We start from the raw sequence: 25739 nt of genomic DNA, 5'->3' as shown, positions 1-25739 counted from the left end.
AGTATCCAAAATTCAAAATCAGAAATTATTCCTCAATTTTCTTCTCTTCTTCAAGCCACCAATGCCTCCATCCCTCCTATCCTACAAAAGACCAGCGTAAAGCAGTTATCTTAGGAAAAAAAAAAAAAAAAGACCAGCGGAGGCCTGCCACTATTCTGGATTCATTTTTTTTCTTATTCCCCACTCTATAGAAATTACAAGGCTTCTTAACTCTTATTCCTCACAGAAAGATCCCAAATTGAGAAGCTATAGTAAACTGATACCCACTGATAAATGAAAACCTGCCAAGAGAAAAAAGCCAGCAGGATTAAGCCAGAAGATGAGAATTTAGGGAGACTTTCTGGTTCCTCCCAAATCATACACCATCTTTGTCCCCTAAGGCATTAGGTGGTGATCTACAAAGGCTGGGAATTAATTTTCTTCTCCTGCCATTTTACCCTCAGTCTCAGAGACAAACTAAGGGGAAGTTACCAGGAGCCACAACTTCTGATACTTTGTTACACAGGACCTTGGGACGAAGCCCTGGTCGGGGTCACCTAGGGCTGACTAGTTCAGAACCACAAGGATGGCTGGTGTTGGCAGCTGCTATCATCGCCACCACCCCCCCGCTAGGGGGAGGCCGTGCTCTTCCGAGCCAAGGTACCTCCTGGGAGAGAGGCCCAGGTGTGCAGCCTGAGGCATGATGGTGGAGATGCTTTGCACCCAGCTTTGGTCTCTTAGACAAGGCAGGCCAGCCCTTCAGACGCCCCTCTCCCTTTTTCTGACAAGCTTATAAATTGCCATGGACCCCGAGACCAGCCACAAGGCAGACACAGACACAGAGTGGGAGACACACACCATTTGTACAAACCATTATTTTTATTTCCTGTATTGAGTTTTTACAAACTTGCAAGATACAAATGCAGAGCTCACTGGGATTCTTCAGTTCCTACATCTAAAAAGAATGCTGCAAATGCTCATCTACTTCATTCAGGATGCTCTCCCCTCCCTGGAGGGGGAGGTGGGCTAGAAAGAGGCTAAGGGGATGCTACAGCTGTTTGGTCCCCAGACAAAGATGCCATCTGTTTCTCTAACCTTAACTCTTCTTCTAAGGTCACTTTATTACTAAATAAAGACACTGAGATCATAGATTTCCTTATATGGTTTATTGTCTAATACTAGCAAATCAAATTGACCCCAATATGTGCATAAATAGATATGTGTACATATATTTAATATTTTTTCTTAGTTTTAAGAGCTGCCAGGTGGAGGGTGCCTGAAGGGAAAAGAAATCAATTCCATCTTGCTACAGTCGGCTCGCCCCAAGAGCACGCCTCTCGCAAAGGCAGAAGAGCAAGTGAGCACAGCTTGCAACCTCAGAAAATCTTTAAAGCGATATTAGCAGTATTTGATTGCAGCCTCTTGGTTATTGATCAGGGAGGTAATGTGCTAATTGAGAAGGCCCTAGATTAGTAACGAGGGCTTTCCCCAGGTGAGTTACTTTGCCCTGGGTCTCCATCGGGCCCTGTTCGTTCATAACAAGATACTTGAGGCTGGCAACAGAAGCCGGTAAACGTCGGACTTCAAACGCTGGTCAGGAGCTCCGTGCTAAGCCACCCAGCCAAAACCCCTAATTCCAGATCTGGGCAAAGACTTCTGTTCTGCCCAATCTTTGCAAGGCAAGAGCCCCTAGATCCAACAGGCAATCAGCAGTTTGGAAAGCTGAGCTGATTTATTTCAATGCCCCAGTGGCAAGTTGCCAGAGAAAAAAGTCCTGGGGATTTCCTGGGCAAGGTTGAAACACTACATTGTCTGTGGGACCCTCCTCAGCCCAGAGGCTGATTTTGCAGTCTGGATGCCAGACTGAGGTACCATCCCTTTAAGAACAGCCCCCAGGAGAAAGGTCAGAGGGAGGATGCCGTGGATGTGAGGCAGACCAGAGAGGGATCAAGCAAAAAGGAATGTGACCAGTCCAAGGAAGTCGCAGTGTCTGCGCTAAAGGAAGAGTGATGGCACAGGAGACCCCAAGCCCTTTCCTCTGGCTTTGGGTCCATCGAGGAGTAGCCTGACATTCTTGTTGCTGTTTGGCATGGGCTGCGTTCGATTGTTTGCCCTTTCCAGCAGGGTGATGAAAGGAGGTGGTCTGGGAACACATCCGAGGATGGGGGTGCCTGCACGGGTGTACTTCTGTGCACACAGCTGGCCCAGGAGTAACTATTTCCTTTAAGAGGTTTTGCATCAGATAAACCCTCAGAAGGTCATCAAGAGTTGACCGTGTAGTCAAATCCTTAGACCAGGACTACCCAGAGAATGTCCTGCCCTGGCAAGATTCTCTCCATGTGAGCTCCGGGAGCCAGCCCTGGGCAACGGGAAGGTGGCTGTTGGGGGAGAGGGCTGGGATCTCGAGGCAGCCACCCCAGGCTCCTCACTTCATTTGCCAATTCCATTCAGACATTGCTCATTTTGAAAACAGATTTGCTTTGAACGAAGGCATAAAATAGATCTGTCATAAAATATGTCTTTCCTCTTCCCCCTCTTTGGATCAAAAGGCAAAGGGGTATGGCCTTGACATGCTAGGAATGCTGTGAAAATAAGGGAGAGAAATGGGCCTGGGCAGGAGCTCTGGGAAAAGATCAGACATCCAAACAAATATATATATATATATAACATGTATAATCTCCATAAAACATATATTAAGGCATGTAAAGCAACATAAAGATCCAGCTTTATGGAATAACAGGTGAGAGGTGGCAGAGGTGCAGATATTATTTCTTGGTATTTTACATGTATTTCTAAAAATATCACTTAATAAAAAAAAAAAAAAAAGAGACAAAGAAGGGGAAGCCATGGCAGGCCCTGCAAATCTGCTTCTTGTTGATGGAGACAGATTAGGGAAGGAGGGGGGAGAGGTTCCCTGGGAGCCCACTCCACCTGTCAGTCCGTAGGGAAGAAAGGATGGATTTGGGGTGCTTAGGCTGTGCTGAAGAAAAGAAACGTAGCCGTCAACATTTACATTTAGCCATGTTCAAGAAACCTGCTAGAATTGGAGACAGGTGGAATCCCCCAGTCTGTAATCCCCCAGAAGCATGAGAATATCCTAAGCACCTAGAACAGTGCCTGGTACATAGAAGGTGCTCAATAAATATTTGTTGAATGAATTGTCATCTTTACTTGCATATGAACCAGTAACTGTCCCAGCCATGAAGAACTGGAGAGGAATCAGCAGAAGATAAATTGCTGTTCTTGGGGCCACTGGAGGTCAGGCTGAAGTGCCTGGGCAGCAACTCTGGCAAAGAGAAGGCTTAGATGTCTTCAGCTTCATTCTCTGCCCTCCTTCCTGCTACATTCATCTTGAGGTGGGTAGAGTGAAGAACCATGGACTTTACTTCTGTCTATCTCTCCCCCATGGGCCTTCCTGCATAGGCTGCTCATGAGGGAGCCAAGCTGGAAGGGAGACCCTCCGCAGAGCCTCCAGTCTTCATCTGGACAGCCTGGGATGGGGTGGGGTCCTGGGACCTGGCCTCCCAGGTAAGGCCTCCTCCCCTGTCCCCAGGCGACACACTCAGCTGGTCCACAGCACATTCCAGGAGGAAGGGGAGCAAGAAAATGTCAGGAAACTGGTTAGGGAAGGCCCCCAAATGGACCATATCCCACATAAGAAAGGGTCTTCTCTCTGCCCCTAGGCAGACACTATGCCCAGAACCAGAAAGAGCCAACTCCCAGGCTATTGCTACCCAACTTCCCTTCACCCCAGCAGAAGGCTACCACATTTTCCCCTGGCAGGTCCTCCCAGCTCCGGCCCCAGCCCCGCTGACCCTGGGAGGATGGTGGGAGGGGCAGAGGCAACCTTCTGGCACTGTACTTGGCACTGACTTAAGGCTCCACCCTGGGAAAACCAAGCCCCACCCTCTTTTCATTTCCTTCCTCCTCCTGCTTACTTGCCAATCTATCCTGCTGCTTCCCCCATTCCTCCCACTTTCAGGAGGCTCTCTCCCTTTCTCTCAGCTACCCCTTCTCATCCTGTCCTCAGACACTGCACAACCTGCTGTTCTCTTTCTATAGGCAGAACCGTTCCCCTGGGAGCCAAGGAGCCTCTCCCCATTTCTCATCATGTCTTTGGTCAGTCTCCATTGGACCCCAAAGGAGCACCCGTAAGCGCAGATGTGTCCAAGCCCTGCTACATCTGGGGCAGTAGAGGGGGGCTGGTTGGGAAAGGGGCAGATGGCACATGCTGTCCTCCGGATCAAGAGGGGCTAAAAGAGGCAGAGGGTCCATCTCCTCTTCACCTCTAATCCTAACTTAAGATGGCCCAGGGCATGTTCCCCACCAGGGCATGTTCCAGTAAGGCCATCCCAGCCCCAGCCGGAGGTAGGCCTAGGCTCCCTGCCTGCAGTGGGCCGCCCCACCATCTCAGGCCCTGCCCCAGGACCACCGTAGGAGTCGTGAGGGCTTCAGGCCTGGGCACAGGGTGGTGTGTGGGCACCGAGGTATCCAGACCCCTCTCGGCAGCAACCCCTGGCCCCCAGCGCGGCTCCCTGCAGCATTCCCACAGGAGGGCAGGGGCAGGGGGCCAGGGTAGGGAGCCAGGACCTCAGGTGTGCAGAGAAGGACTTCAGAATGTGGCTCTGTGGAGCTTCATAGCATTGGCTTCAGCCATGGCTTGCACTAAAGAGAAGAGAAATGGGGGTAAGAAGGTGCTGCACAGAGGAGCAACAATTCCAGCCAAACTTTCCCAGGAGAGAGAACATCTAGTCTTATAAATAGCTGGCAGAAACCCACCCCACTCCCTCAATCCCAAAAGAGGGGAACCAATGATTAGAAGTCAATGTTCTTTACTACTTCCCTGATATTAAGCAGCTTTGTGCTAGGGGTAAGGGAAGAGTACACAGCCTTTGGCTCTAGTTGCCCACTGTTTTTTTTTTTTTTAATTTACGGTAAAATCTGGGCATGGAGAAACAGCTTGTGGGGCTTCTGAGAGCTTCTGGGGCAGGGTTGCCATGCATCTCAACAGGGGGCAGTTCCTCCTCTGACAGTGGACAGGTGAGGTCTCAGCTCCACGTGTTCCCTGTCTGCTTCCAGAGAAGCAAAGCCCCTGGCATTGCAATGGCCAGAAGCCACCCCGCCCGGCACTGCACGGGGTGCTGGCGGGCTCAAGCAGACGGATGGGTGGGGAAAGAGCAGCACGTGGAGGGAAGGGGAGAAGCAATGACGGGATGAGAGGGCAGAGATGGCTCAATGGGGGCAAGGGAAGGGGTCCTGTTCCCTGGGGTGGACGAAATACAGTAGAAAAGTGCTTACGTCAGAGCTCAGACCCGCATGGTTTGGCTGTTGTCGGCGCCCCGTGGGGATTCAGACGAGAGGGGGTTGGCTGGTGGAGTCGGGGAAGCAGGGGAGGTGGGAGGGCTTGGGGTGGCACATTGCACTGGAAACAGAAATGAACAGGGAAGTGAATAGGGTGGGGGGGGTGGGTGGGAGAGAAGGTTGGGCACCCAGAGCGAGCAATGCCCCTCTTCAAGGGCAGGGAGCAAGGCAGGGAGGCAAGCAGAGAGAGGAGAGCTGAGCTTGGGAACTTGCTCAAGCTGAGGCAAAGCTGTCCTTGTTCCTGGGGCACCACGGAGGAGAGCATGGGGTCCCAGGGGAGACCTGCCGAATCCAGGCTCCCCAAGAACCAGTGTGACTGTAGGCAAGGCCCAGTCCTTTCTGGACCTAAGCTTCCCCTCCCTTCTACCAAGTGGGAGAAGAGAGAATGAGGGAGTGGCACTTTTTATATGGCAATATTGCTAATGATAATGATTAATAGTGCAGTAAAATCACACTCATCCAAATCATCAGGACCCCATTTAATGAATGCAAAGAAGTGAAGTGATCACCATGTCAATCAATTCCATGGAAATGGAGGCTTCTGATGGGCTTAAAGAGAGTCCTATTCACTTAGACACGACCCAGGATTCAGAAACAAGTTCCCCAATATCAGTTAGAGACTCCCTTTCCATCAATCCAGTAAAGGCAAACTTCAATCAACCCCTGAACAAATCATTACAAACCTTAAAGTGGGGTCGTTTGAATCAATGAGATTTTACTCTATTATCATTATTATTCAATGTTGAGAGCAGCAAAGTGGAAGGACAATGAGATGGGGAGTCATATTATTGGGGACAAGCTCTAGGCATTCTCCAGACCCTCATGCATCCTCAGCATAGCAGTGAGGCAGGAGGATGGCAGAGAGAATCCCCTCACTCAGAGTCAGAGAAGAACCAAACCTCAGCCAGGGTCACTCTGCATTTCCTCCAAAGGAAGGGTGTCGGCATTGTACCTCCCAGTCCCTGGTTCCCCAGCCCCAACCTGGGTCTCATCACCCTCCCTGCCTTCTGTGCAAGAGAAAGGGCCAATGCAGTTTTTGCCATCACATGGGTACATACACCCATGTAGGAATGTACCACACGTGGCTCTCGCATGAACACAAGGCTGGGTCTGCCTGCACCCAGTACATAGTTTGTGTGTGGAATCTGGCAACTTTGCACCTTTACACTCATTGCACACAACTCAGACATGTGTGGGTTTCTGCACTTCCAAACTTGTGCTTTTCCACTTGACTCAACACACTTGTAACTTCACACACAAATAAATTCACAAGCGCGTTCAAAACCCACATCCGTGTGCATATCCATGTCACTAACCCAGTGGTTAGTTACCTAGCAATGCCAATTTCTAAAACTGTCACAAAACCAAAAACTAAGCAAGAAATGTCTCACAGAAGCCAGGTTCCAACATACATGCAGTGAAGTGCTCATGATTTACGCATAGGGGAGCCCCTTGGAGTCTAGTGACTCATTTATGCACAACTCGAATAGATGTTGACTTGCTGGGTTTCTAGCCCACAGGAAATTAGAAGCAGGAAAATCAGAAGAGGGAGAGGAATTGAGAGGTCCACTCATGTCAGTGAGAAGGCACAGCTGAAGAAAAAAAATATTTTTTAAAAAATGAATCATAATAACTTTAAATGTGTAATAGTTTAGGAGCATTTAGGGCAGTTACAAATAGACCTACACTCATAGTCCCCAACAGTATCCCTATAACAGAGATCAGCAAAATAAGGATCTTGATAATGATCCAAGCAAGAAAAGGCTAAATTATGTTAAATATAATCTTGCCAGGAAGGTAGAGAAATGCTAAGTATATATCCATTGAAATAGTTAAAATTCACTTAGGCAGCAGATGTGTATTGGACAGATGGGATATTACAATGTGTGTGGTCCCAAGCGCTATCACACCTGTGTGCACAAATAATTGGTCACGCACTCATGCATGAGAATGCTTGTCTCCCCAAACTGCACATGTTCACACACAGATATGTGTTCACAAGAATGGCAATAAATACACTGTACTCTCCTATACACAAATGTTGTAACGATTCCCATACTACATAAAAAGCCAAGCACGCATGAATACACACATCTGTACCTCCACCCATGCATTGTGCACTCACTTGCATAGACACATACGCTCCAACACCTTACCAAATACCTATTGTACCAATGGTCTCCACACCACATCCATATTCTGCACACATAATACACATGCACATACATACTACTAGTTCATACTTAAACATTCCTTCCACTCACACGCCACACACCTGAATACACACAAATATGCATGTATTTATAAACATTACCCTGCACAGACCCTGCTCATGACATTCTTGCCACACACACCAACTCAAAAATGCTACATCCTTCTGCAAACCGCATACTCGAGGGCACACATGCTGGGTGTATTTACCAACATTACACTGACCATGGCATCCATGCCACTCACCCACACTCGAGACCTGTGCCCTCAAGCCTGGCTGACTGCTCCCGGCACTGCCTCCCACCCCACCCACGCTGCTGTACCAGGCGGAGCTGCAGCTCTGGGGATCAGGGGCCATGGGCCCGGGAAGGCAGGGACAGTGGGCTAAGGCCGAAGTCTGGCCCTGCCACAGCCATTTTTCAAATAGTTGGGGTTTTGGCAAAAGCCAAGCGACCGTTTGCTTTGAGCACACAGGCCCTGAAACGCAAGCCTGTGTGTATAGAGGCGGGAATCTGATAGGCTGGGCTGGGTTTTGTTTTCCTGGAAACTGGCTGAGGACCTGGAGAAGAGAGAGCCAGGGGCTGGGGCTGGGGCAGAGCAAAGATTTTAACACAGGGTTGTGTGCTTTACCCCCTTGAAAGGGGAAGTTGCCTTTTGCTCAGAGCATGTGGAATTTGATCTTGGGAAGGTTCAAGTTCATTTTGCTGCTAAACTCCCGGGAAGCTCGGCAGCAGCCTTCTTGCAGCCCAACTGCTTCTGCTGCGGGACGGGGCTCTCCAAAGCCTTCACTTCCCCTCCACTCCAGCCCAACGACAGTCTCACTCTGAAATATCTCTGGGGACTTTCCTGGGCCCCCCCTCCTATGGCCTATTATACCCTAACTGCCAGTAGGTTCTTCTCTAAGGCTCACCCAAATCCCCTTTGTCGATGCCTGAAGTCCTTTTTTTCTGAAAATATCTACGTTTACAGTATTTCAAAAAATAACACGTGGTTTCTATTTCTGCTTCAGCCATTGCCCTTCCAACTACCCCCACGGCCATCAGCGACACCTCTCCACCTACCACTGCTCCTACAGCCGGCTGGCATTTATTGAGCACTTACTGAGCGTCAAGCACTGTGCTAGGGGTTAACACAGACAGTTTCCCACCCTCTCATCACCAGAACTGGAGGCGGGTATTTTTATTTAAATCTTACAGATGAGGTCATAGAGCTTCGGAGGGCCAAGATTTGAACTCTCATCTACCTGCTTCCTTAATCACCTATAGAAAGCGCCACCCCTTCCACTGTGTATGTAGCCACAGCTCTCACCTGTCTGCTGCCTGGCTCGCCCAGGTGGCCGTAACTGCTGCCTGCACACTCACCCCTCTCTGTCCTCTGTCAAGACCATCCCAAATCACGGCCCCTCTGGGCTCATTCCTCTTGACTGTGGCCTTCAAAGCCCTCAATCACACTGGACCTCGCCATCCTAACCACCTTCTGTCTGGCTGATAAGAACAAGTGTTGCAGTGCTACACTTCTCCCTATGCCTCCATGGCTTAACCACTGTCTCCCTTCCACCTTCAGCACCCCCCCATCCATACAGAACGTCTTTCATTCTTCAAAGCCCAGTTATGGGTTGGGGTGGGGAACAGAGAGTTACTGCTTCATGGGTACAGAGTTTCTGTTTGGGGTGACAGAAAATCTTTCGTAGTGGACAGGGGTGTGGGTAGCACAACATTGCAAAAGTAATTAACACCACCGACTTACATTCTTGAATATTTAAAATGGTAGATTTTGATATTGTTTATATGTGACTACAAAAAAAACTTTTTTTAAAAAGCCCAGTTATGTTCTCTTCTATTCCAGAATGGTATCTCAACCTGAGTGGAAGTTAATTCTGGTGACTTTCAATCCCATCAAGGTCTACTTGGGTCCTACTAGCATTTGTAGCAGTGTGAAGTCAGCTCCTCATGCTCATATTTTCGTAGCAGAAAAATGGGTTGGGGCCAGCGGCAAGGTGGTGACTGTATTGCACTTAATTCCTTGGTGGCCAGCACTGGCTTCTCTTTTTCTTCTTTCTCTTTGTGTGTGGCAAGAATGGGAAGTGAAAGGAGACCCTGGAAAACCCAGCCCTTTCTCACACCTGATAAACCCTTTCACTTATCTTTCCCAGGCAAGCTCAAGCATCTTCTTTCTGTGCCTTTCCCTGACCTTCCCAGGAGGAATGGCTTCCCATGCTCCCTGCGAGGCCTCCAGCTGTTCCTCCCTAAAGCATCTATAGCTCGGAGCTCCTGGGGTCAGCAACTCTGGCCCCCTTGTATTCCCCTGTGCCTGGCACAGTACCTGGTGCTCAATAAGTGCTCACCCTGCCCCTGCCCCCTTGCAGTGCTACGTTTCTCCCTACGCCTGGCCAGCCGGCCTCCCTGGGGTCTCCCTGGCAGAGCAAGGCCCAGCCCCTCTCACCAGACAGCATGCGGCCCCTGCGGGAGGCCTCGGTCGCCAGGGCACAGGAGATTTCAATCCGCTTCTCCTGCTCCTGCAGCTGGCTCTCTGAGTCCTGGGGCACATCCACAGAGTCCCCCTCGCCGGTGGGCACCACGTTCTGCATACTGAAGAGGCACAGACACACAGAAATGGAGGGAGGGACGGGATGGTCTGAGTGGCTTGGGGGGGCCTGCAGACTGAGGTTGGCGGGGAGAGCCAGGGGCCTGCGAATGTGTAGTCTCTGCTTCCCAGCAAGGCTGTCCCCCAGCAAAATATGTGTGGGGACCCCTACCCTGATCATTTTCAAATGAATTAAAAGGTTCAAGTGAACATTCAGGGCAGCCTTGAAGGGGAAAAGAAGTCACCAGTGGGCAGCCCAGAGTTTTTGTCTTGACATTATGCGCATAAACACGACACATCTTTTAGCACCAAACAGCGGCATCCTTGTCCCTGCTGGACGCCAGGGCCCAGCCTTGGCCTTGAGCCCCTGCCTCAATTTGCTCTCCCCTGGGGAGGCCCAGGGCCCCCAAGAACATGGGTCAGTAGCACCAGATTCAGTGGCACTGGTGCCCCAGGTGTCCATGGAGCCAGAGCGGGCAGAGGACAAGGAGGTTCCCCCAGGCCCATTACCTAGATTTGGCAATGAGAGTCTTGATCCTCTCCACCTTCTTCTGCTTCTCCTTCAACTCCTCGGGGCTCAGGGGAGTGTCCGGCTCCAGGTCAATGTACCGTTCGGGGATGAGGACTTTGTCTGGGGTGGAGAGCTGTTGGGGGGACTGAGGTCACCATCTCCATCCCACCCCTGGGTCTCTCTCCTACCCCTTCCCAGAGTCCTCTCACCTCCTTATTGATGTCCACATTGTAATGCTGGGGCTCCAGCTCCATTTTGCGCAGCCGGGCAATTTCTTCCCGCGGCGTCTCGTAGGCTTGCCCGCCAGGCTCCTCTGCCCGCAGGGCCGCCTCCAGGTTGGAGATGTCCACCTCGTGGACGCTGCGATGACGGCGCACCTGGGCGACAGCACCGCCACGAGCGCTCAGGGCCCTCGTCCCCACTGCCGGCCACACCTCCAGAGACCCTAACCTCGCTGGCATCCCCACCTTGCCTGCCCCACGGCGACCACCACACTGCGCCCCTTCCTTATCCAGTCTCCTTATCCCTGCCTGCCCATATCCAGGGCCCCGGACGTACAATCTCACCAATTGCGCCCCATCCTGCTGCACCCTGTATTCACATTCGGTGCCATATATTTGGGGCGATTGAATCATTTTGTCTTATATTGATCTCTAATGGTCTCACATTGCAAGAAGTTCCAATCCACCCACTAGAATGTGAACTTTTTGAGGGCAGGACTTCTGGATTAGGATTTTTTCTGTATATCTGAAACGCAGTGGAAAGGAAAATGAGGCAGATGCCTTGGGCCACTCCCAGCTCTGCCACTGAACAGCTGCGTGGCGTAGGAATCACTTTGTTTCTCTAGACTCTGTTTGCCTCTCTGTAAAGAGAGATGATAATTCTCAACCCAGCATTGCTCAAAAGATAACACGAGATTAACATGAAAGGGATTTGTAAACTGTACCATGCTACGTGAGGTTGGCTATCATGATCATCTCCAGGACACCCAGCCCAATGATAAGCTCACAGAAGATGCTCTAGAAATACTCACACATGATGGCCATTTCTGAGTTGTGGATTTCTTTTTTTTTTACTATTGTCTATTGACTGAATTTTTAAAATAAATTATAAAAAATTTTTATAAGTTCATTTCGACAAAAATAATCAAGTCATTTTTTGTGTGTTATTTTTCTTTCAACACAGAAAAGGAACCACTTGCTGAAGTAGCTCTTCTGCTCAGTGGGGAGACGCCTCCCCCAGTTCTCCCCAGGGCCCAGCTGAGGTCCTGTTTGCCCCCTCTCTGCTGAGCCTCCCCAGGCCAGGGTGGCGGTACCCCGGGAGAGGGCAGTGCAGCAGATGCCAGGCCTTGCCTGTGGGGCTGGGGGGACGTTACCACTTTGTAGGTGGGCCGCGTGCTGACATCAGGGGCAGGGCTGGCCGGGAGCTGCAGGCTCCTCCGTTTCTCCTTCATGGAGCCACTCTGGTGCCGCCGCATGCGGTCAATTTGCTCCTCCACGCTCATCTTGACCTTCCCCTCGCCGGGGAATACCGCACTCTTGGGGCGTTCTTGCTGCAGTGGGAGAGTGGGGCTCTGATAGGTGCCTCCCCCACCCCCAGCCTTTTCATTTGTCCTGCTCCCTTAAAACTCACCCCCCGCCAATGGGCAGCTGGCCATGGATCAGCACATTTGACGCTGATCACTGGTATCTGCTGTGTTCCCTCCTCGTAGTCCACTCACTCGCACATTATAATTTTGTTAAATATTCTTTGATCTTTTGTTGTAGACTGAATTATGTATCCCTCCCCCCTTAATCCTTAATCTCTTAATCTTAATTCTCATCCCTATGGGTGCAAACCTATTTATAAATAGGACCTTTTGAAGGTGTTACTTTTAGTTAAAGTGCAGCCAAACTGAACTGAGTGGGCCTTAATCTGTATTACTTGAGACCTTTAAAAGCTGAAGAAATTTGGACACAGTTTGTCAGGGAAGGCCATAGGAAGAAGCTGGAAGTCAGCAGAAACCGAAAAGGGATGAACCAAGAAGAGGACGTGGCCAGGTGACGGGAGGCAGAGATGTAGCCAAAAAACCCCAGGGATGGCAGCAAGCCAGTGCCAGAACCCCACAGACTCCAGGGAGAAAACATGGCCTTGCTGACACTGTGAGTTTAGACTTCCAGCCTCCAAATCCATGAGACAATAAATGCTTGTTGTTTAAGTCAACCTGTTGTGTGAAATTTGTCATGGCAGCCTGGCAAGCTGAGACATCTTCATTACACATGCCTTCCTTGGCCCTTAACACAGCTCCCTGAGGGAAAACCTCCTCTGGTATGGCTCTCGGTCCTCCTGCTTGTTCTACCTGCCTCCCCCAGCCCTGGTTTCCTTGAACAGGAGTGACAGATGGGACACACCCTGGGGCCCCTGAGCTCCCAGCCTAGCTCCAGCCCACGGGAGCTCCCAGAGCTGGCGGTCAGTACACACCCGGGAGGGGAGTCCATTGGTGAGCCCGCTGGCACTCCTCCTCACCACCGGTGATGGCGTCACCTCTTCATCAGCAGGTGACTTTGTCCGAGGGGGCACAATGCCAACTGCAAGGGGACAGAGCAGACAGTGGGCCTCAGGAGAGCAGGAAGGCGGGTGCAGAGGAGCTTCCCAGAAAGGGAGAGCAAAGGCCCAGTGTGGGTAATACCCTCTTGGAGTGTGAACAGCACCCAGGCTCCTCTCTCAACCCTTTGGGGAGGATGAGACAGGAAGTACCTTTGTTGAGAGCTGCCTGCTTCTCCGCCTCCACCTCTTGCCTGGTGGGCACAAGGCTGATGTCTCTGGGGGCGTCCAGGGGTGACGTCTGGTAAGGGTCTTTTTTGCTTTGCTCATAGCTTGCCTTGGGCTGGGAAGAAAGGGTAAGAAGATGGCTGACGCTGAAGTGGTGGCCAAGCATTTGACCCCCGGTGATGATTCTGTTTTGCATGATTAGGGCTCAAGTCCTTGAAGACACAAGGGATAGGGAACATCTGTGTGCCAGCTGGGACATGGGCAGGGAGGCAATGGAGCCTCCAAGCCATGCCACCTTAAGGCCAGCCAATGCTGAAGGCCTCTGGGAGGCCCTCGGTCAAGGCCCATCAGAGAGGCCCCTCAACCTGACTGGATCTGCTGGCAAGCACTGAGAAGCACAGAGTCATCACGAGCCAGTCAAGGAATGGCTGGGGCAGGAGGCTCCAGGGCCGGGGGTCTCTGAAGGTTCTGTGAGGATCCCATCCAAGACTTGAACAAACAGTACCCCATGGGCCTTGGTACTAGGATTCTTGGGAAGGGGGTTGCGGAGGGGAGAGGGCCTTCATCTTGAGGACTCAAAGAATCATGAACTACAAGGGGCCTCAGACGCCACTGTGCAAAGAACCTAAGTCTCAGTGAGGAGAACACAATACAAAGAAGACCAGGCTAGAAAGGTCAGAAACTTCAGTTCTAGCCCAACTTAAGAGTATGGGAAAGTCCCATCCTTTCTTTATCTGTTAAATAGAGGTGATGCTACCTGCTCTGCCCACCTCACTGAGCAAACCCAGTATACAAATGATCAGGAGCTGAGCCTAGATGAGATTCTGGGTCTCCCAATTTTAGGCACAGGACTCCTTCTACTTACCACACACTCTTCCAAGCCTAACTGCATAGCTCTCCTGGATCTTGGCTAGGGATCCAGCAAGAGAAGAAATCAGAACGGGGGGAAAGGGGCCTGCATCCTGCTTCCTGTTTCCAGGAGCTCATGACACCCAAGGAGGACGCAGAGCAAGGCAGAGAAAGACAGTGAGCACAGGAGGATCAGGGTCTGAGGTGGGCAGGAGACGGTGAGGGGTTGGAGGGTACCTGTGGGGGTCACGCCTTCTCCAGTGGCTGGTCATGCTGGTGGTGATGGGGGTACACACCACTGCCACCCACAGCCATGAGCCTGGGAGTGTGGGGGGCAGCAACCCATTTCAAAAAGGCGGAAAGGGCCCAGGTGACTGTCTCAAATATCCCTCCCCTCACCTCATCCTAGAGTTTGGCTGGGCAGAGGGCCTAGTAGAAACTGAGTTGTGGGGAAGTTAATACTGGAATGGGGAAAACGACTCCTCCGTTCCACTGCTCTGGCCTGGGCCTCTGCCCCGTTCCCTGTCCCCACCCCCAGGACCCGGGGGGGCTGGGTACCTGCCCCCTGGCTGTCTCGTCGCTGCGGTGCCAGGAAGGGGAGCTGGGGTATGGCCAGAAGCGGCTCTCGCTAGGGAGTGGAGGGACTGCTGGAGGAGACTCCAGGGGAACGTAGGCTTTGGGGAGGGGAGGCCGAGGCGGGCCGGGTTCCTGAGGCAGAGAGAAGCCAGAGCGTTAGGAGAAATGAGAGCAGCAGCTGTGAGAGCAGGAGAAAAGGGGGTTAGCAGGAGGCGGACAACACTGCTGGAAGCCTGGGGCCGGACCCCGGCACCACGTGACTCCCACCCTCGGCCTCAGTGGAGACCCCAGAGGTAAAACTCTGCTGGTCTTCAAGGCCCTCCTCGGCTGAGCCCCCATCTGCCCACCCCTCCCCACTGCCCTTGAATACAGATTTCTCCAAAGCTGTCTCTTCAGGGTCTCACCATCACGTAGCACATCCCCACCCCTGTTCCTTTGCACCCACAAGCTCTCCTGCCTGCAATATCTTTCCCTTGTTCCTATCAACTTCTTAACAGCCCAGTTGAAGCTCCGTGCTCCTTTCCTAGTCAGTGATCTCCTCTCCCAGGCCCTCTTTGGAAATCAGGGCATTTACCAACTGAACCACATGGCTCAACATCGAGATATACGCCACCATGTTCCTAGGCCGGCTCTTTACTACATATTGGTCTTGATTCTCCAAGGGATTCTGGGCTTTTCGAGTGAAGGGCCTAATGGAAGGCATACGTCTCTTTCTGAGAGGGTCTCATCCCATTCCTTGCCCACAGTACATGCTCCATAAGCCCTTGCAGATCGGCTGACTAGAAACTGCTCCCCACACCGACACACAACCCTCTCACCCCTGGGAACAACACTGGATTTAAATTCCGATGAGGTGTTTGGTATCTTTGCTAGCCATTCTGGTCCTTAGGGAGACACTTCCCCGACAGATGGAGATGGCAGGTAAAGGGGAAATCTGGGTGCAAGAATGACTACCTTAGTCAGAAGCCAAAGCACTAGGACCAGCTGCCTCTGGGGAAGGGAGATGGACACAGAATTTGGGTAGTTTCAGGCAGATCAGGAGCTGGTCACTGCCCCACCACCACCACCTACTTTCCACTCCAGTTTTCTCAGCTTACCTCACTGGAGCCAGGCTTGGTGGGCGACCCCTGAGAGCCAGACACCAGTGAAAAGGGGCTCAGGGGACTGGTGAGGCTGGCGGAGCTGAGGGGGCTGGCCGGGCTGTTGGAGCTGTAGGTGGCTGAGGGGCCAAGTCCTCCTGGGGGGAAACAGAAGGGAAGAGAGATGAGGGCTGGGAGGGGTATGGCCTGGTATGGGGCTGGGCCCTGTAGGTGGAGGAGGCAGGGGAAGACCAGATCCAGAGATATGGGAGGGAGGATTTTGTGTCTTGGGTCCACTCAGGTGCTGGGCACACACAGGCCAGCTGTTAAGAGGCAGGCTGGGCAGGGGGAAATGGTGGATGGAAATGACACTGTGGCCTCCTAGATGTTAAGGAAAGCCAGTCCGAGGTTCCAGGGCTTAAGGAGGACACCAAGGTGGTGGCCACAGATCACTAATGGCTCCACGTACTTTTGGGGGCTGAGGAGGCCCAGCTGCTCTCTGACCTTTCCTGGGGAGGTAGGTAGAGTATCAGGGTCAATGGCAACTCCGAGAGCTGTACCCAGGAGGGATAAAGGAACCCAACCTGCCATCCTGGGGCCCTGGGGAAGATTCTGGAGCCCTGAGAAGGCCCTGGCTGGCTCTGAGCCCAGGGTGAGGGCCCGGAGAGGTGAGAGTTGGCAAGTGTGGAACACAGGACAGAGAGACCTAAACACTCCTGGTGAGGTCGGGAAGCCCAGGAAGCAGGCAGGGAGGGCACCCACCTCGGTGCTTGGCCGTGTCCGTGCCTCGGGACGGGTTGCTCTTCCTCAGCCCCTCCATCACATCCTGGATCCTCCAAATCTCTTTCTGGATTTGCCGGTTGAGTACCTCATTCTGAAACAACCACAGAATGGGTCAAAGAAAGCAGGTGCCCCAGAGTGCTCCCAGCCTGTCCTCCTAAGCTGGGACCTTGGGCTTCTCTGGGACAGCAGGAGGGAGGAAGCCTTCCCCCCAGCACAGCCAACTTCCCCTTCACCATCTACAAGATGGGGTCCTAGATTGCCAGAGAAGAGGGCTCCATTATTACAGCAAAGAGTCCCTTGAGATAAAGATGTGGCCTCAGGACCAAGACAGAGTAAGAAACTGCCCTTCTGAGCTCCCCAGGGAAGACAAGGTGGCCCTGGAGTGAAGGCCCCTCTAAGTGGACACTTTAAGGTGGTCTATTTTCTGGGGGGCGAGAGCTTCCAGTTTACTGCTTTACTTTCCATCCAAACAGCTCTTTTGTAGTACTCACATCCAACGTATGCCTAAATACTCATGTGCTATATTCCATTCCAGTTTCTACTACTGGAAAGATAATAGCTTCCATTTACTTAGCATCCCTCAGTGCCAGACAGGATGCCAAGAGCTTTGTGTGAGTGTACACATTTGGACTGCACAACTCAGCGAGGCAAGAGCAGAGTTATCCCCACTTTAGAAATGGAAAGGAGACTCATGCCCAAGACCTGTGTTCAGTAAGTGCAACCACCATTTGAATTTGAGTCTATTTGACTCAAAAGCTGGTGCTCTCCAACTCGGCAGGTGATCTCACTGCCCTCCCCTTATGTGAGATCTGACTCCCAGGGGTGTAAATCTCCCTGGCAATGCAGGATATGACTCCTGTGTATGAATCTGGACCCGACATCGTGGGATTGAGAACATCTTTTTGACCAAAAGAGGGATGCGAAATGAAACAAATAAAGTTTCAGTGGCTGAGAGATTCCAAATGGAGCGAAGAGGTCACTCTGGTGGACATTCTACACACTAAATAGATAACTCTTTTTGGGTTTTAATGTATTGGAATAGCTAGAAGTAAATCCATGAAACTATCAAACAGCAACCCAGTAGCCTCGACTCTTGAAGATGATTGTATAGCAATGTAGCTTACAAGGGGTGACAGTGTGATTGTGAAAACCCTGTGGATCGCACTTCCTTTATCCAGTGTACGGATGGATGAGTAGAAAAATGGGGACAAAAAATTAAATGAAAAATAGGGTGGGAGGGGATGATTTGGGTGTTCTTTTTAACTTTTATTTCTTATTCTTATTTTTACTTTTTCTGGTACAAGGAAATGTTCAAAAAATAGACTGGGGTGATGAATGCACAACAATATGGTGGTACTCTGAACAACTGATTTTACACTTTGGATGATTGTATGGTATGTGAATATATCTCAATAAAATTGAATTAAAATTAAAAAAAAAGCTCGTGCTCTCAACCACAGCACTATCCTACCTCCTAAAATGTTCATGTTTAAAGTGACACTTGCCCAAAGACACTGGGGCACCTGGAGCCTCTGGACCAGGGGGCCTTCACTTCACTCTATGTCTCCAGCCATAGAGTTGGGGTGGCAAGTATTGTTACCAGGAGGGAAACAGGAAATGGGGAACATTGGGGTGTTGACTGCATCAGAGAGCCAGGGCTTGCAAAACTAGCTAAAGAAGAGGTAGGGCCTGGATAGAGGAAACACAGAAGAATGAAAAGAATAAGAGCTCCCCATGATCCTCCTACCTCTGAGCAAACCATTTCTAACCTGTCCCAGAATGGAAAGCCTCTTTCCTATCTTAAAATTCCCAAGTGGATTGCTCCTGCAGACTTTTCTGGTATGTTTACACATATTTTGGTTTTTAAAATCCTTTCATTCATAAAATGTCTTCTGCCTAACCTACATCCCCCATGCTTCATCTTTAACTGCTCCCCCATGACTTGATGGAACTAGAGAAGAATTCCATATATTTTCATCCTGAAACTTAAAGTCTGTTTAAAGTGGTGCTCAACCTTCATTTGTTTGTCTCAGGACTTCTTTGTCTTAAGTCTCTGAGATCTCTGATGCGAGAAAGGAAGCCACTTGGGTTTCTTTTGCCCAAAAGTACAAAATAAGGGCACAGACCATATACCACCCCCACCTGCTCAGGGGCCCTGTTCACCTGAATGTCCAAATTGAGCTGTTCCCAAAGGTCATCATGCAGAGCGGAGACCTCTGACTCGAGGTTCTCATACTCTATGGTGCTGTTAGACAGGGCCTGCAAGGAGCGGGGTGGGGTTGAGAAAGTGCAGTTGCCCAAGCATTCCCCTTTGTTCTGGGAAGGGGTCTGGGGCCAGGGCACCAAGGTCTAGAAGGGCTGGGGAGGAAGGCACAGAAGGACAGAAGGAGACGTGCACAGGGCTGAGATGTTTTGATGTCAGCCAAGCATCAGCCTTAGCAGAAGTGCAACGGTCTGTCCCACCACTTTTGGTGGAAAGTTGCAAACCAAAATAAAGGGAAAACTGAATCCTCTCTGTGGACAGGCTGAAAGGGGGATAACATCACACCCATACCCAGACTGTTCTCCCCAGACTGGGGGGAAAAGCAGAGAGCAAAAAGAAAAGAGCCTGAAGGGGATGTTTGTTCTCCGGAGGTTAGAGCCCCTCCTCTCTTCTGGAACTTGTTTCCTGGGGATTTTGTTATTACTGCTTCCTAGAACCCCTGTTGGAGGATCTGCCCTCTCCCAACTGGGAAATGACCAGGGCAGCAGCATTTTTTATCAAATCCCTGGTTCTCCAGGGTAGAGGACAGAGAAGTGGGCAGCAAAGATATTAGAGATGCCAAGAAAATAGATAGCCCTCGACTTTGTGCTGTCCTGGTGCACGTGCAGTCTGTGGGTGATAAGTTGGTCCCTTGGTGGAGACTTTATGGAATGAGGAGGCTGGCATTGCTCCTGCTTGCCAGGCAGTGCTAAGGTGTTTGGTCCGTGCCCCTCTTGGGCAGGAGCACCCTGTTCTTGCCCATGGAGGAGAATCCGAACTAGGACAGCACAACCTGGGAGGAGGTGAGTCTCTTGTCTGGGGGCTGACCGGGTGGTAGAAGCAAAGACCCCACTTCCCAGTTTACCGTGGATGCCTGAGACAGCTCTACCCGGATGTTGATGAGCTGGTTCTGCAGGGATTCCTTCTTATGCAACAGTTTCTCTGGGTAGGTGGGCTGGCTCCCAAACATCTCCAGTTCCTGGTGGGTCCCCATTAAGGCACTTTCCAGGCTTTCCTGAGAAAAGGAAGGGTAATGGCCATGAACAGCCCTGATATCTCTTCCTCTCTGGGATTTTTAACAGCAGAGACCTGAGACCTTACATGGTTAACCAGGCAGCCTAGTAGAGGTTGCCTTCACATTGGCTAAGGTCCCCAGGAGGGCTTCAGCAGCTCTGATGTAGAACAGGACAGAAGTTGAAGGAAGGTCCAAGTCCTCTGCTTAGTCAGGATGGAGACAGCAACCCAGGACCTCCTACAAGCCAGCCCTGCCCATTTGCCCCAACTCAAGTCAACCCCTAGGCTCACCTTCTCAGCTCGGAGCTGCTGCACCAGCCGGTCCTGCTCCCTCACCACCTTGTTCTGCTCACACAATTTGCCCAGCAGCTTCTGGGGTCCCGAGAGAGTAGGGAGAAGGGAGGGAGAGAGAAGGGGATGAAGGACACAGACTGATAGGGACGTGGGGAATGGGATCGGCAGGCCTGGCCTCTGGATACCACCTCCTTTCCCCTGCTGTGGGACTCTGGGCCTTCACCGTGACCTTGGAGGCTCCCAGGTACAGGGAGATGAGCCTGCCTTCATCTTGGGAGGGGAGACTCCCCAAGGTCCCACTGGGAGGCAAGATGTGTTTATTCTCTGACAGAAGTTAGCTGGGTCGAAAGGAGAGAGTCATGAAGAAGCAAATGTTAAGCTCCTACACCCCCTTCTTCCCGGGGGTTCCAATGCACAAAGAGTTGAGGAGATACTCTGGCCTTGCCCCCTAGATTGGTATGGACTAGGGGGGTACATGGCGTGTCTGAACAAGCAGTCTTAGGAAAAGCAGTGAACAACGTAAACTGGTCCCTAAGTCCCACAGAACTCTCTTCTCCCTTCCTCCCTCCAGAGTCTTGGGGTGGCAGATTGCAAGGTCCCTCTGAAGTCTCCCAGGTCTGCTGGGCAGATCCACTACCAAAGGGTCAGCAGTGATGGGAAGAGGCAGGGTAAGCCAGATTTCTCTTTTGGAAAGCCCAGTGTGCTTTCCTTTGACCTCATCTTTATTCATGTCATTCCTCAAACAGCCCCTTTGTTCCTCTCTACTGAGCTATATCTTGCCTTCCAGATCTTTTAACTTCAAGGCCCAGCTCATATGTTACCTGTTTTGTCTCTGACCCACCAGCCCACAGGGTCTGCACTCCTGCACTCCTGAAGAACCTATTAATGGTCCCATTATTATATAACTCACAGGCTGCCACCTACCGCTACTGGCGTCTCCCACCACCCTGAAGCTCCCTGAAGGTAGGAGCAGGGGCAGGGCCACATTCTTCTTAGTTACCTGTGGGGACTAATGCCACAGTGGGCACAGAGTAGACTGCCTGATTTACCTCCCAACAAATCTGCGCTCCTGTTAAAAGGAGGCCCCTTGAGAAGGCCTAGAGCTCAGTGGGGAAACACATAAGCCAGTGTGGGGGTTGGAGGAGTGGGTGGTAAGAGAAAAGAGGGGAATGAGGAGAGGGACAAGCAGAATGTTGTCTTTGTGGTGAGAGAAGACATGAATCGAATATATGGAGAACCACCAGGAGAGAGATGGATAGAGAAGAGCCCCCATGGGGGAGAGCATGATGAGGATGACAGCAGGAGGCTGGAGTGGACAGAGGGAGCAGGGAGAGCTGCTCTTACATCTGTGTCTTGCTCGTTTAACTTGTAGGTGTGGAGGCTGTCCCGGAACACTTCTGGGTACGGAGGGACCTGCAGGAACACGAGGTTGGTTACAGCTGCAGGGGCTGGATGAGAGCATGCAGGGGAGGGAAAGCTGACATCACTACCCTTGCTCCCCTCTTGACAGAGGTCGTGGCCCATCATATCTGGTGGCTTCTGTTCCAGGGACCTGAGCTGAAATGATACTCTGTCTCCTGGCTGGGAAGACTGGGATAGCTTAGCCTAGACTCAATCCCACTTGTCCAAGGCAGATTCTAGGGATATCAGAGATGCTGCTCAGCCCATGGTCTGTATCTCCTCTCCCCTAAGCTCTAGGATCTACTGCTGAGAACTCCAGAGCCATAGCTCCTGGATGGCTTATTGGTAACACCACAAGAACAACAGTTAACCCCCTGGTTGTTTCTGAGGACTGGACAACCCCTTGTTTTTTTCCTAACTTGGGAGCATGTTAGGATCGAGCATTGGAAACATCTGAGAACTACTGCTTGAGTACATACAACACCAGTCAAGGCTTGATTCAAACCAGGAATGGCAAGAATTCAAAAGCATCTCTGAGTCCAGAAAATGCTGCCTGGCTTTGATAAACCATCAGATAACAACAGTACTTTCTATACAATTTTGTCATTGGAAGAGTTCACATCCTTAACCCCGACTATGCCTGAAAAGAAGACAGCAAGTACAAAACAGAATTCCTGAACATTAAGGAACAGATTTGCCATCTCTGGCATGGCATGAGATGTTGGTGCTCACTATTTTGATGGTTTGAGAAATGGGCCTTTGGTTTACCCATGAAAGTGAAAAATGGAGGAGACGTAATTAGGAAGGGAGACTAGGCTGAGCCTGTCCCCAGGGGAGATGAGGTCTGGCAGACGAGCGGGTTGGATGAACCAATCCCCATCCCAGATGGGTTGACCTGACCATGCACAAGCAGCTGAAATGGCATTGACAGTGACCATGCTGCCAGGCAGAGGTCTTACTTGCATGAAGAGTTGAGCCCTGGGGGAAGAATTTTCCACCATGCGGTTCACCATACTGATGAGAGTCTCACTCTCACTCATCTGTAGCAGAGGAAGGAATGGACGATTCAAACTCAACCCACATACATCGCCCCACACCCACCTGTGCTTGTTCCACAGGAAACAGGAAAAGGCAGCTCCTCTAGGAGCCCCCAGCACCCACTGTTTGGCCTTACCCATCTCTCACCCCTGATAAACTCTGTCTCAGGACTGGTACAGAATGGAGCCGGGAGGCTACTGTGCCCTTGCTCACAGCACTAAAGAGGTCCCAGGCCAAGGACGTTTTCCCAGGATGCCTGCTTGTTGTGGTCTCATCCACACTAGCCCAGGTTATCATCTCCCTGCCCCAGCTCTCACTCTGCACACTGCTTTGATCAAAGACCATACAGGCGGTTTGAATGGCTGGTCTCCCAAATATGAACTAAACAAAAAATTAGAAAAGAAAACCTGGGACCTACTCTTTGGATGGATCTTCACAAATGAATAGGCACAGGTCCCTTTCCTCAGATTCTGCCCACCCCTTGTCTCTAAAGTAGAAAGGATTACTAAACACAGTTTCCAGAGCTGGGCTGGTAGCATCCACGAAGATCTTGGATGACACTAGGGAACAAATAAGGAGGCCGAAACAAGCAAGCCATGTTAAAGGGACATCAGATATTGGAATACTGCTCTCCCAACAGGTTACCTCTGTATTTCCTAAGGATCATTAGGAACACAGAGTGGGGAAGACTATTTCCCTAAAGAAATACGGAAAGATAGGAAGGAAAGGAAAGGAAAGGGAAGGGAATGGGAGGGGAGGGGAGGGGAGGGGAGGGGAGGGATGGGAGGGGAGGTGAAGAAAAGGAGGGAGCAAAGAGAGGGAGGATGAAAAGGGAGGGAAGGAGGGAGGGAGAGAAGGCAGGTCAGCCAACCAAATCAACCAGAAATGTCATCATCTTCCACCCCTGGTTCCAGAGAGCATCAAAAGCAAACAAATTAGGGATGTCCTTGGCTGTGTCCCTTTAACTCAACTGTTCAACAGGAGAAGGCAGCAAAAGACAGAAGGGAGTTGCGCAGGAAAAAATTGGGGGGGAGGGGAAGGGAGCGAGGGCAGGGAGGATGGAGCCATCTTGGGGAAGACTATTTGGGGCCACAGATTATGGGGTTCCCTAATTTTTTTTTTGCCACAGTCTACTTGATCTTTTCAGAACCCATGCTGTCCTTCCCTGCTTCCTCTTACCCCTTTTAGGCAACAGCCCAAGCACAGCCTTGCTTCTGCTCACTGCAGTCTGGGCCAAGGGCATCTATCCATCCCCATTTGCAGTCTCTAGCTTTTTAAAAGTCTTGTAGGATATGGTTTTTCTACCTCTTTAATACAGTTGGAAATGTTTTATATAGTGTAAACTGTGATTTAAAAGGCTTTCAAAAGAGCAGTTGTCCTTCTAGAAGAGTTAAAAGTCAAGACATCAACTCCATTTTCCATAAGGTTCTGAACTCATGCCAATATCCTCTAGAAGCTTGTGTATGTGTGTGTGTGTGTAGGAGACTGTGTTCAGTGTGTTAGGGGTGTGCCCTCTGGTGTGTGTGTGTGTGCATGTGCGCTTATGTTTATGTCTGCTGCCTGGGTCTCATACCCATGTCTTTTGTGTGGTGTGTGTGTGGAGAGGTGCATGTGTGTGTACAGAAAATGGAACAAGGCAGATCTACAAACACATCAGGCTTTGAGAGCGGAAGGGAGGCCCAGCCTCTTCATGGGCACTCACTGATCTCATTCCTTCCTGAAGCTGTGATCTAAAGCAGTAAAGAGAGGAAGCAGGAAGGTTCTCACCCTGGCCTGTGGGAATCTCTGCCAACGTGGGCCTTGCCTCTAGGAGGATCCCTTTGTGCCACCTCCTATTTCTCCAAAATGTTAAGAGAAAGTATGTGAGAAAGCACCTAACCTAGCTCCTTATCTATAGTAATGGTGCTCAATTAACATTTTTAGTTGAATGTGGGAAGAAAAAGAATACTACAATACAAAGAGCATCAATCACCACCCTTCTGCTAAGGCCTAACAAAGAATTCTCATAAACATTCTCACTTGATTCGCTCAATAACCCTGGAAGGGAGAAAGGGCAGCTTCTAAATGCTCATTTTATGACTGAGAAAACAAAGACCCAGAGAGACTAATGGACATTTCCAAGGCTTAAAAAAATCCTTGTAACTGGCAGAGCTTATAACTATGGTGTAGTGTTCTGACTTTGCATTCTGAACACTTATCGTCATATCAATCTGCCTTTTAGGAATATTGCCCTGCATCTCGGAGGGGGCCCTCTCAAGGCTACTCCTGAAGCCCCCAGTCTAATGGCTCAGGCCCCTGCCCCAGAGTCTCCTTTGAATGGCATCGAGGGCAGAGGAGAGCCAAGCACACAGGCCACAGGGTGGAAAGCCTGCCCAGGAGCCTGGGGGCGGGAGGGCACTGAGCCCTGCCCCTCCCACTCCAAGGCACTGCAAGTCTTGCCTCCTGCTCTGGGCTGGCATCCTCGGCCGGCCCCCATGTGGCCTGGTACTCTCATGGTGGGTGGACACCACGCGCTGCTTCTGGAACTAGAACGCAAGGTCCTCGGGGGCCGGGAGCCACCCCTGCTGATAACATATGGCTCTCGGGTACTTCCCAGTGCCCACAGACTTCCATGTAGATGATCTCATTTAGACATCAAGGCCCTGTTTGATGATGGGCCATGTGGCTTGCCATTATAAGAGCCGATAATCACAGCTATAGCCTCTGATTTCACGTTTATGGTTTCCTATGACTAAGACATGGAATCATCCTGTTGAGGTTCGACCTCAGCCTCTTCACATATTAGATGTTTCCTCAGCTGTAAAGCGCGTCAGAAACTCAGGCTTGGGACTCACAGTCCAGGCTCTGCCATTGACTGGCTGTGTGCCCTTCGCACGTTGTTTAGCCTCCCTGTGCTTTCGTTTCCTCAGCTGTAAAACGGGGGTAATGATGTGCCTAATTCATAGGGGGTTATAAAGATTACATGAGTGAGAACCTGTGAAGTGCCTAGGATGGTATGGGGAAATACAGAGGAAGTACTCAATAATTATTGTAACTGATGCTCTCCAGCAGAATCACTACCATTATT

At 50.9% G+C, this 25739-nt stretch overlaps 1 protein-coding gene across 5 annotated transcripts in view; it reads right to left on the bottom strand.

The window, feature by feature from the left end:
- Nucleotides 1-839: 839 nt before the first annotated feature.
- PLEKHA6 (pleckstrin homology domain containing A6) overlaps nucleotides 840-25739 on the bottom strand; it is a 138380-nt gene continuing 113480 nt past the window's right edge. For 4 of the 5 annotated variants that reach the window (XM_037824976.1, XM_037824977.1, XM_037824979.1 and 1 more), the window contains 16 exons: nucleotides 22594-22674; nucleotides 21578-21646; nucleotides 20231-20311; nucleotides 19791-19940; nucleotides 18847-18942; nucleotides 16663-16774; nucleotides 15919-16058; nucleotides 14804-14953; nucleotides 13382-13511; nucleotides 13106-13212; nucleotides 12021-12197; nucleotides 10855-11022; nucleotides 10645-10778; nucleotides 9994-10139; nucleotides 5278-5401; nucleotides 840-4644 (listed from right to left, as the gene is read on the bottom strand). In XM_037824976.1, the coding sequence (XP_037680904.1) occupies nucleotides 5286-5401; nucleotides 9994-10139; nucleotides 10645-10778; nucleotides 10855-11022; nucleotides 12021-12197; nucleotides 13106-13212; nucleotides 13382-13511; nucleotides 14804-14953; nucleotides 15919-16058; nucleotides 16663-16774; nucleotides 18847-18942; nucleotides 19791-19940; nucleotides 20231-20311; nucleotides 21578-21646; nucleotides 22594-22674 (1857 nt within the window). In that variant the 3' untranslated portion in view covers nucleotides 840-4644; nucleotides 5278-5285. The remainder of the gene's footprint in view (nucleotides 4645-5277; nucleotides 5402-9993; nucleotides 10140-10644; nucleotides 10779-10854; nucleotides 11023-12020; nucleotides 12198-13105; nucleotides 13213-13381; nucleotides 13512-14803; nucleotides 14954-15918; nucleotides 16059-16662; nucleotides 16775-18846; nucleotides 18943-19790; nucleotides 19941-20230; nucleotides 20312-21577; nucleotides 21647-22593; nucleotides 22675-25739) is intronic. The other variant, XM_037824978.1, reaches the window with a different exon arrangement.

This window comes from Choloepus didactylus, chromosome 2 (genome assembly GCF_015220235.1).
Source record: "Choloepus didactylus isolate mChoDid1 chromosome 2, mChoDid1.pri, whole genome shotgun sequence".
NCBI lineage: Eukaryota > Metazoa > Chordata > Mammalia > Pilosa > Megalonychidae > Choloepus > Choloepus didactylus.
The sequence above is the reverse complement of the archived record's forward strand: the minus strand, read 5'-3'. Positions and strand labels throughout refer to the sequence as shown.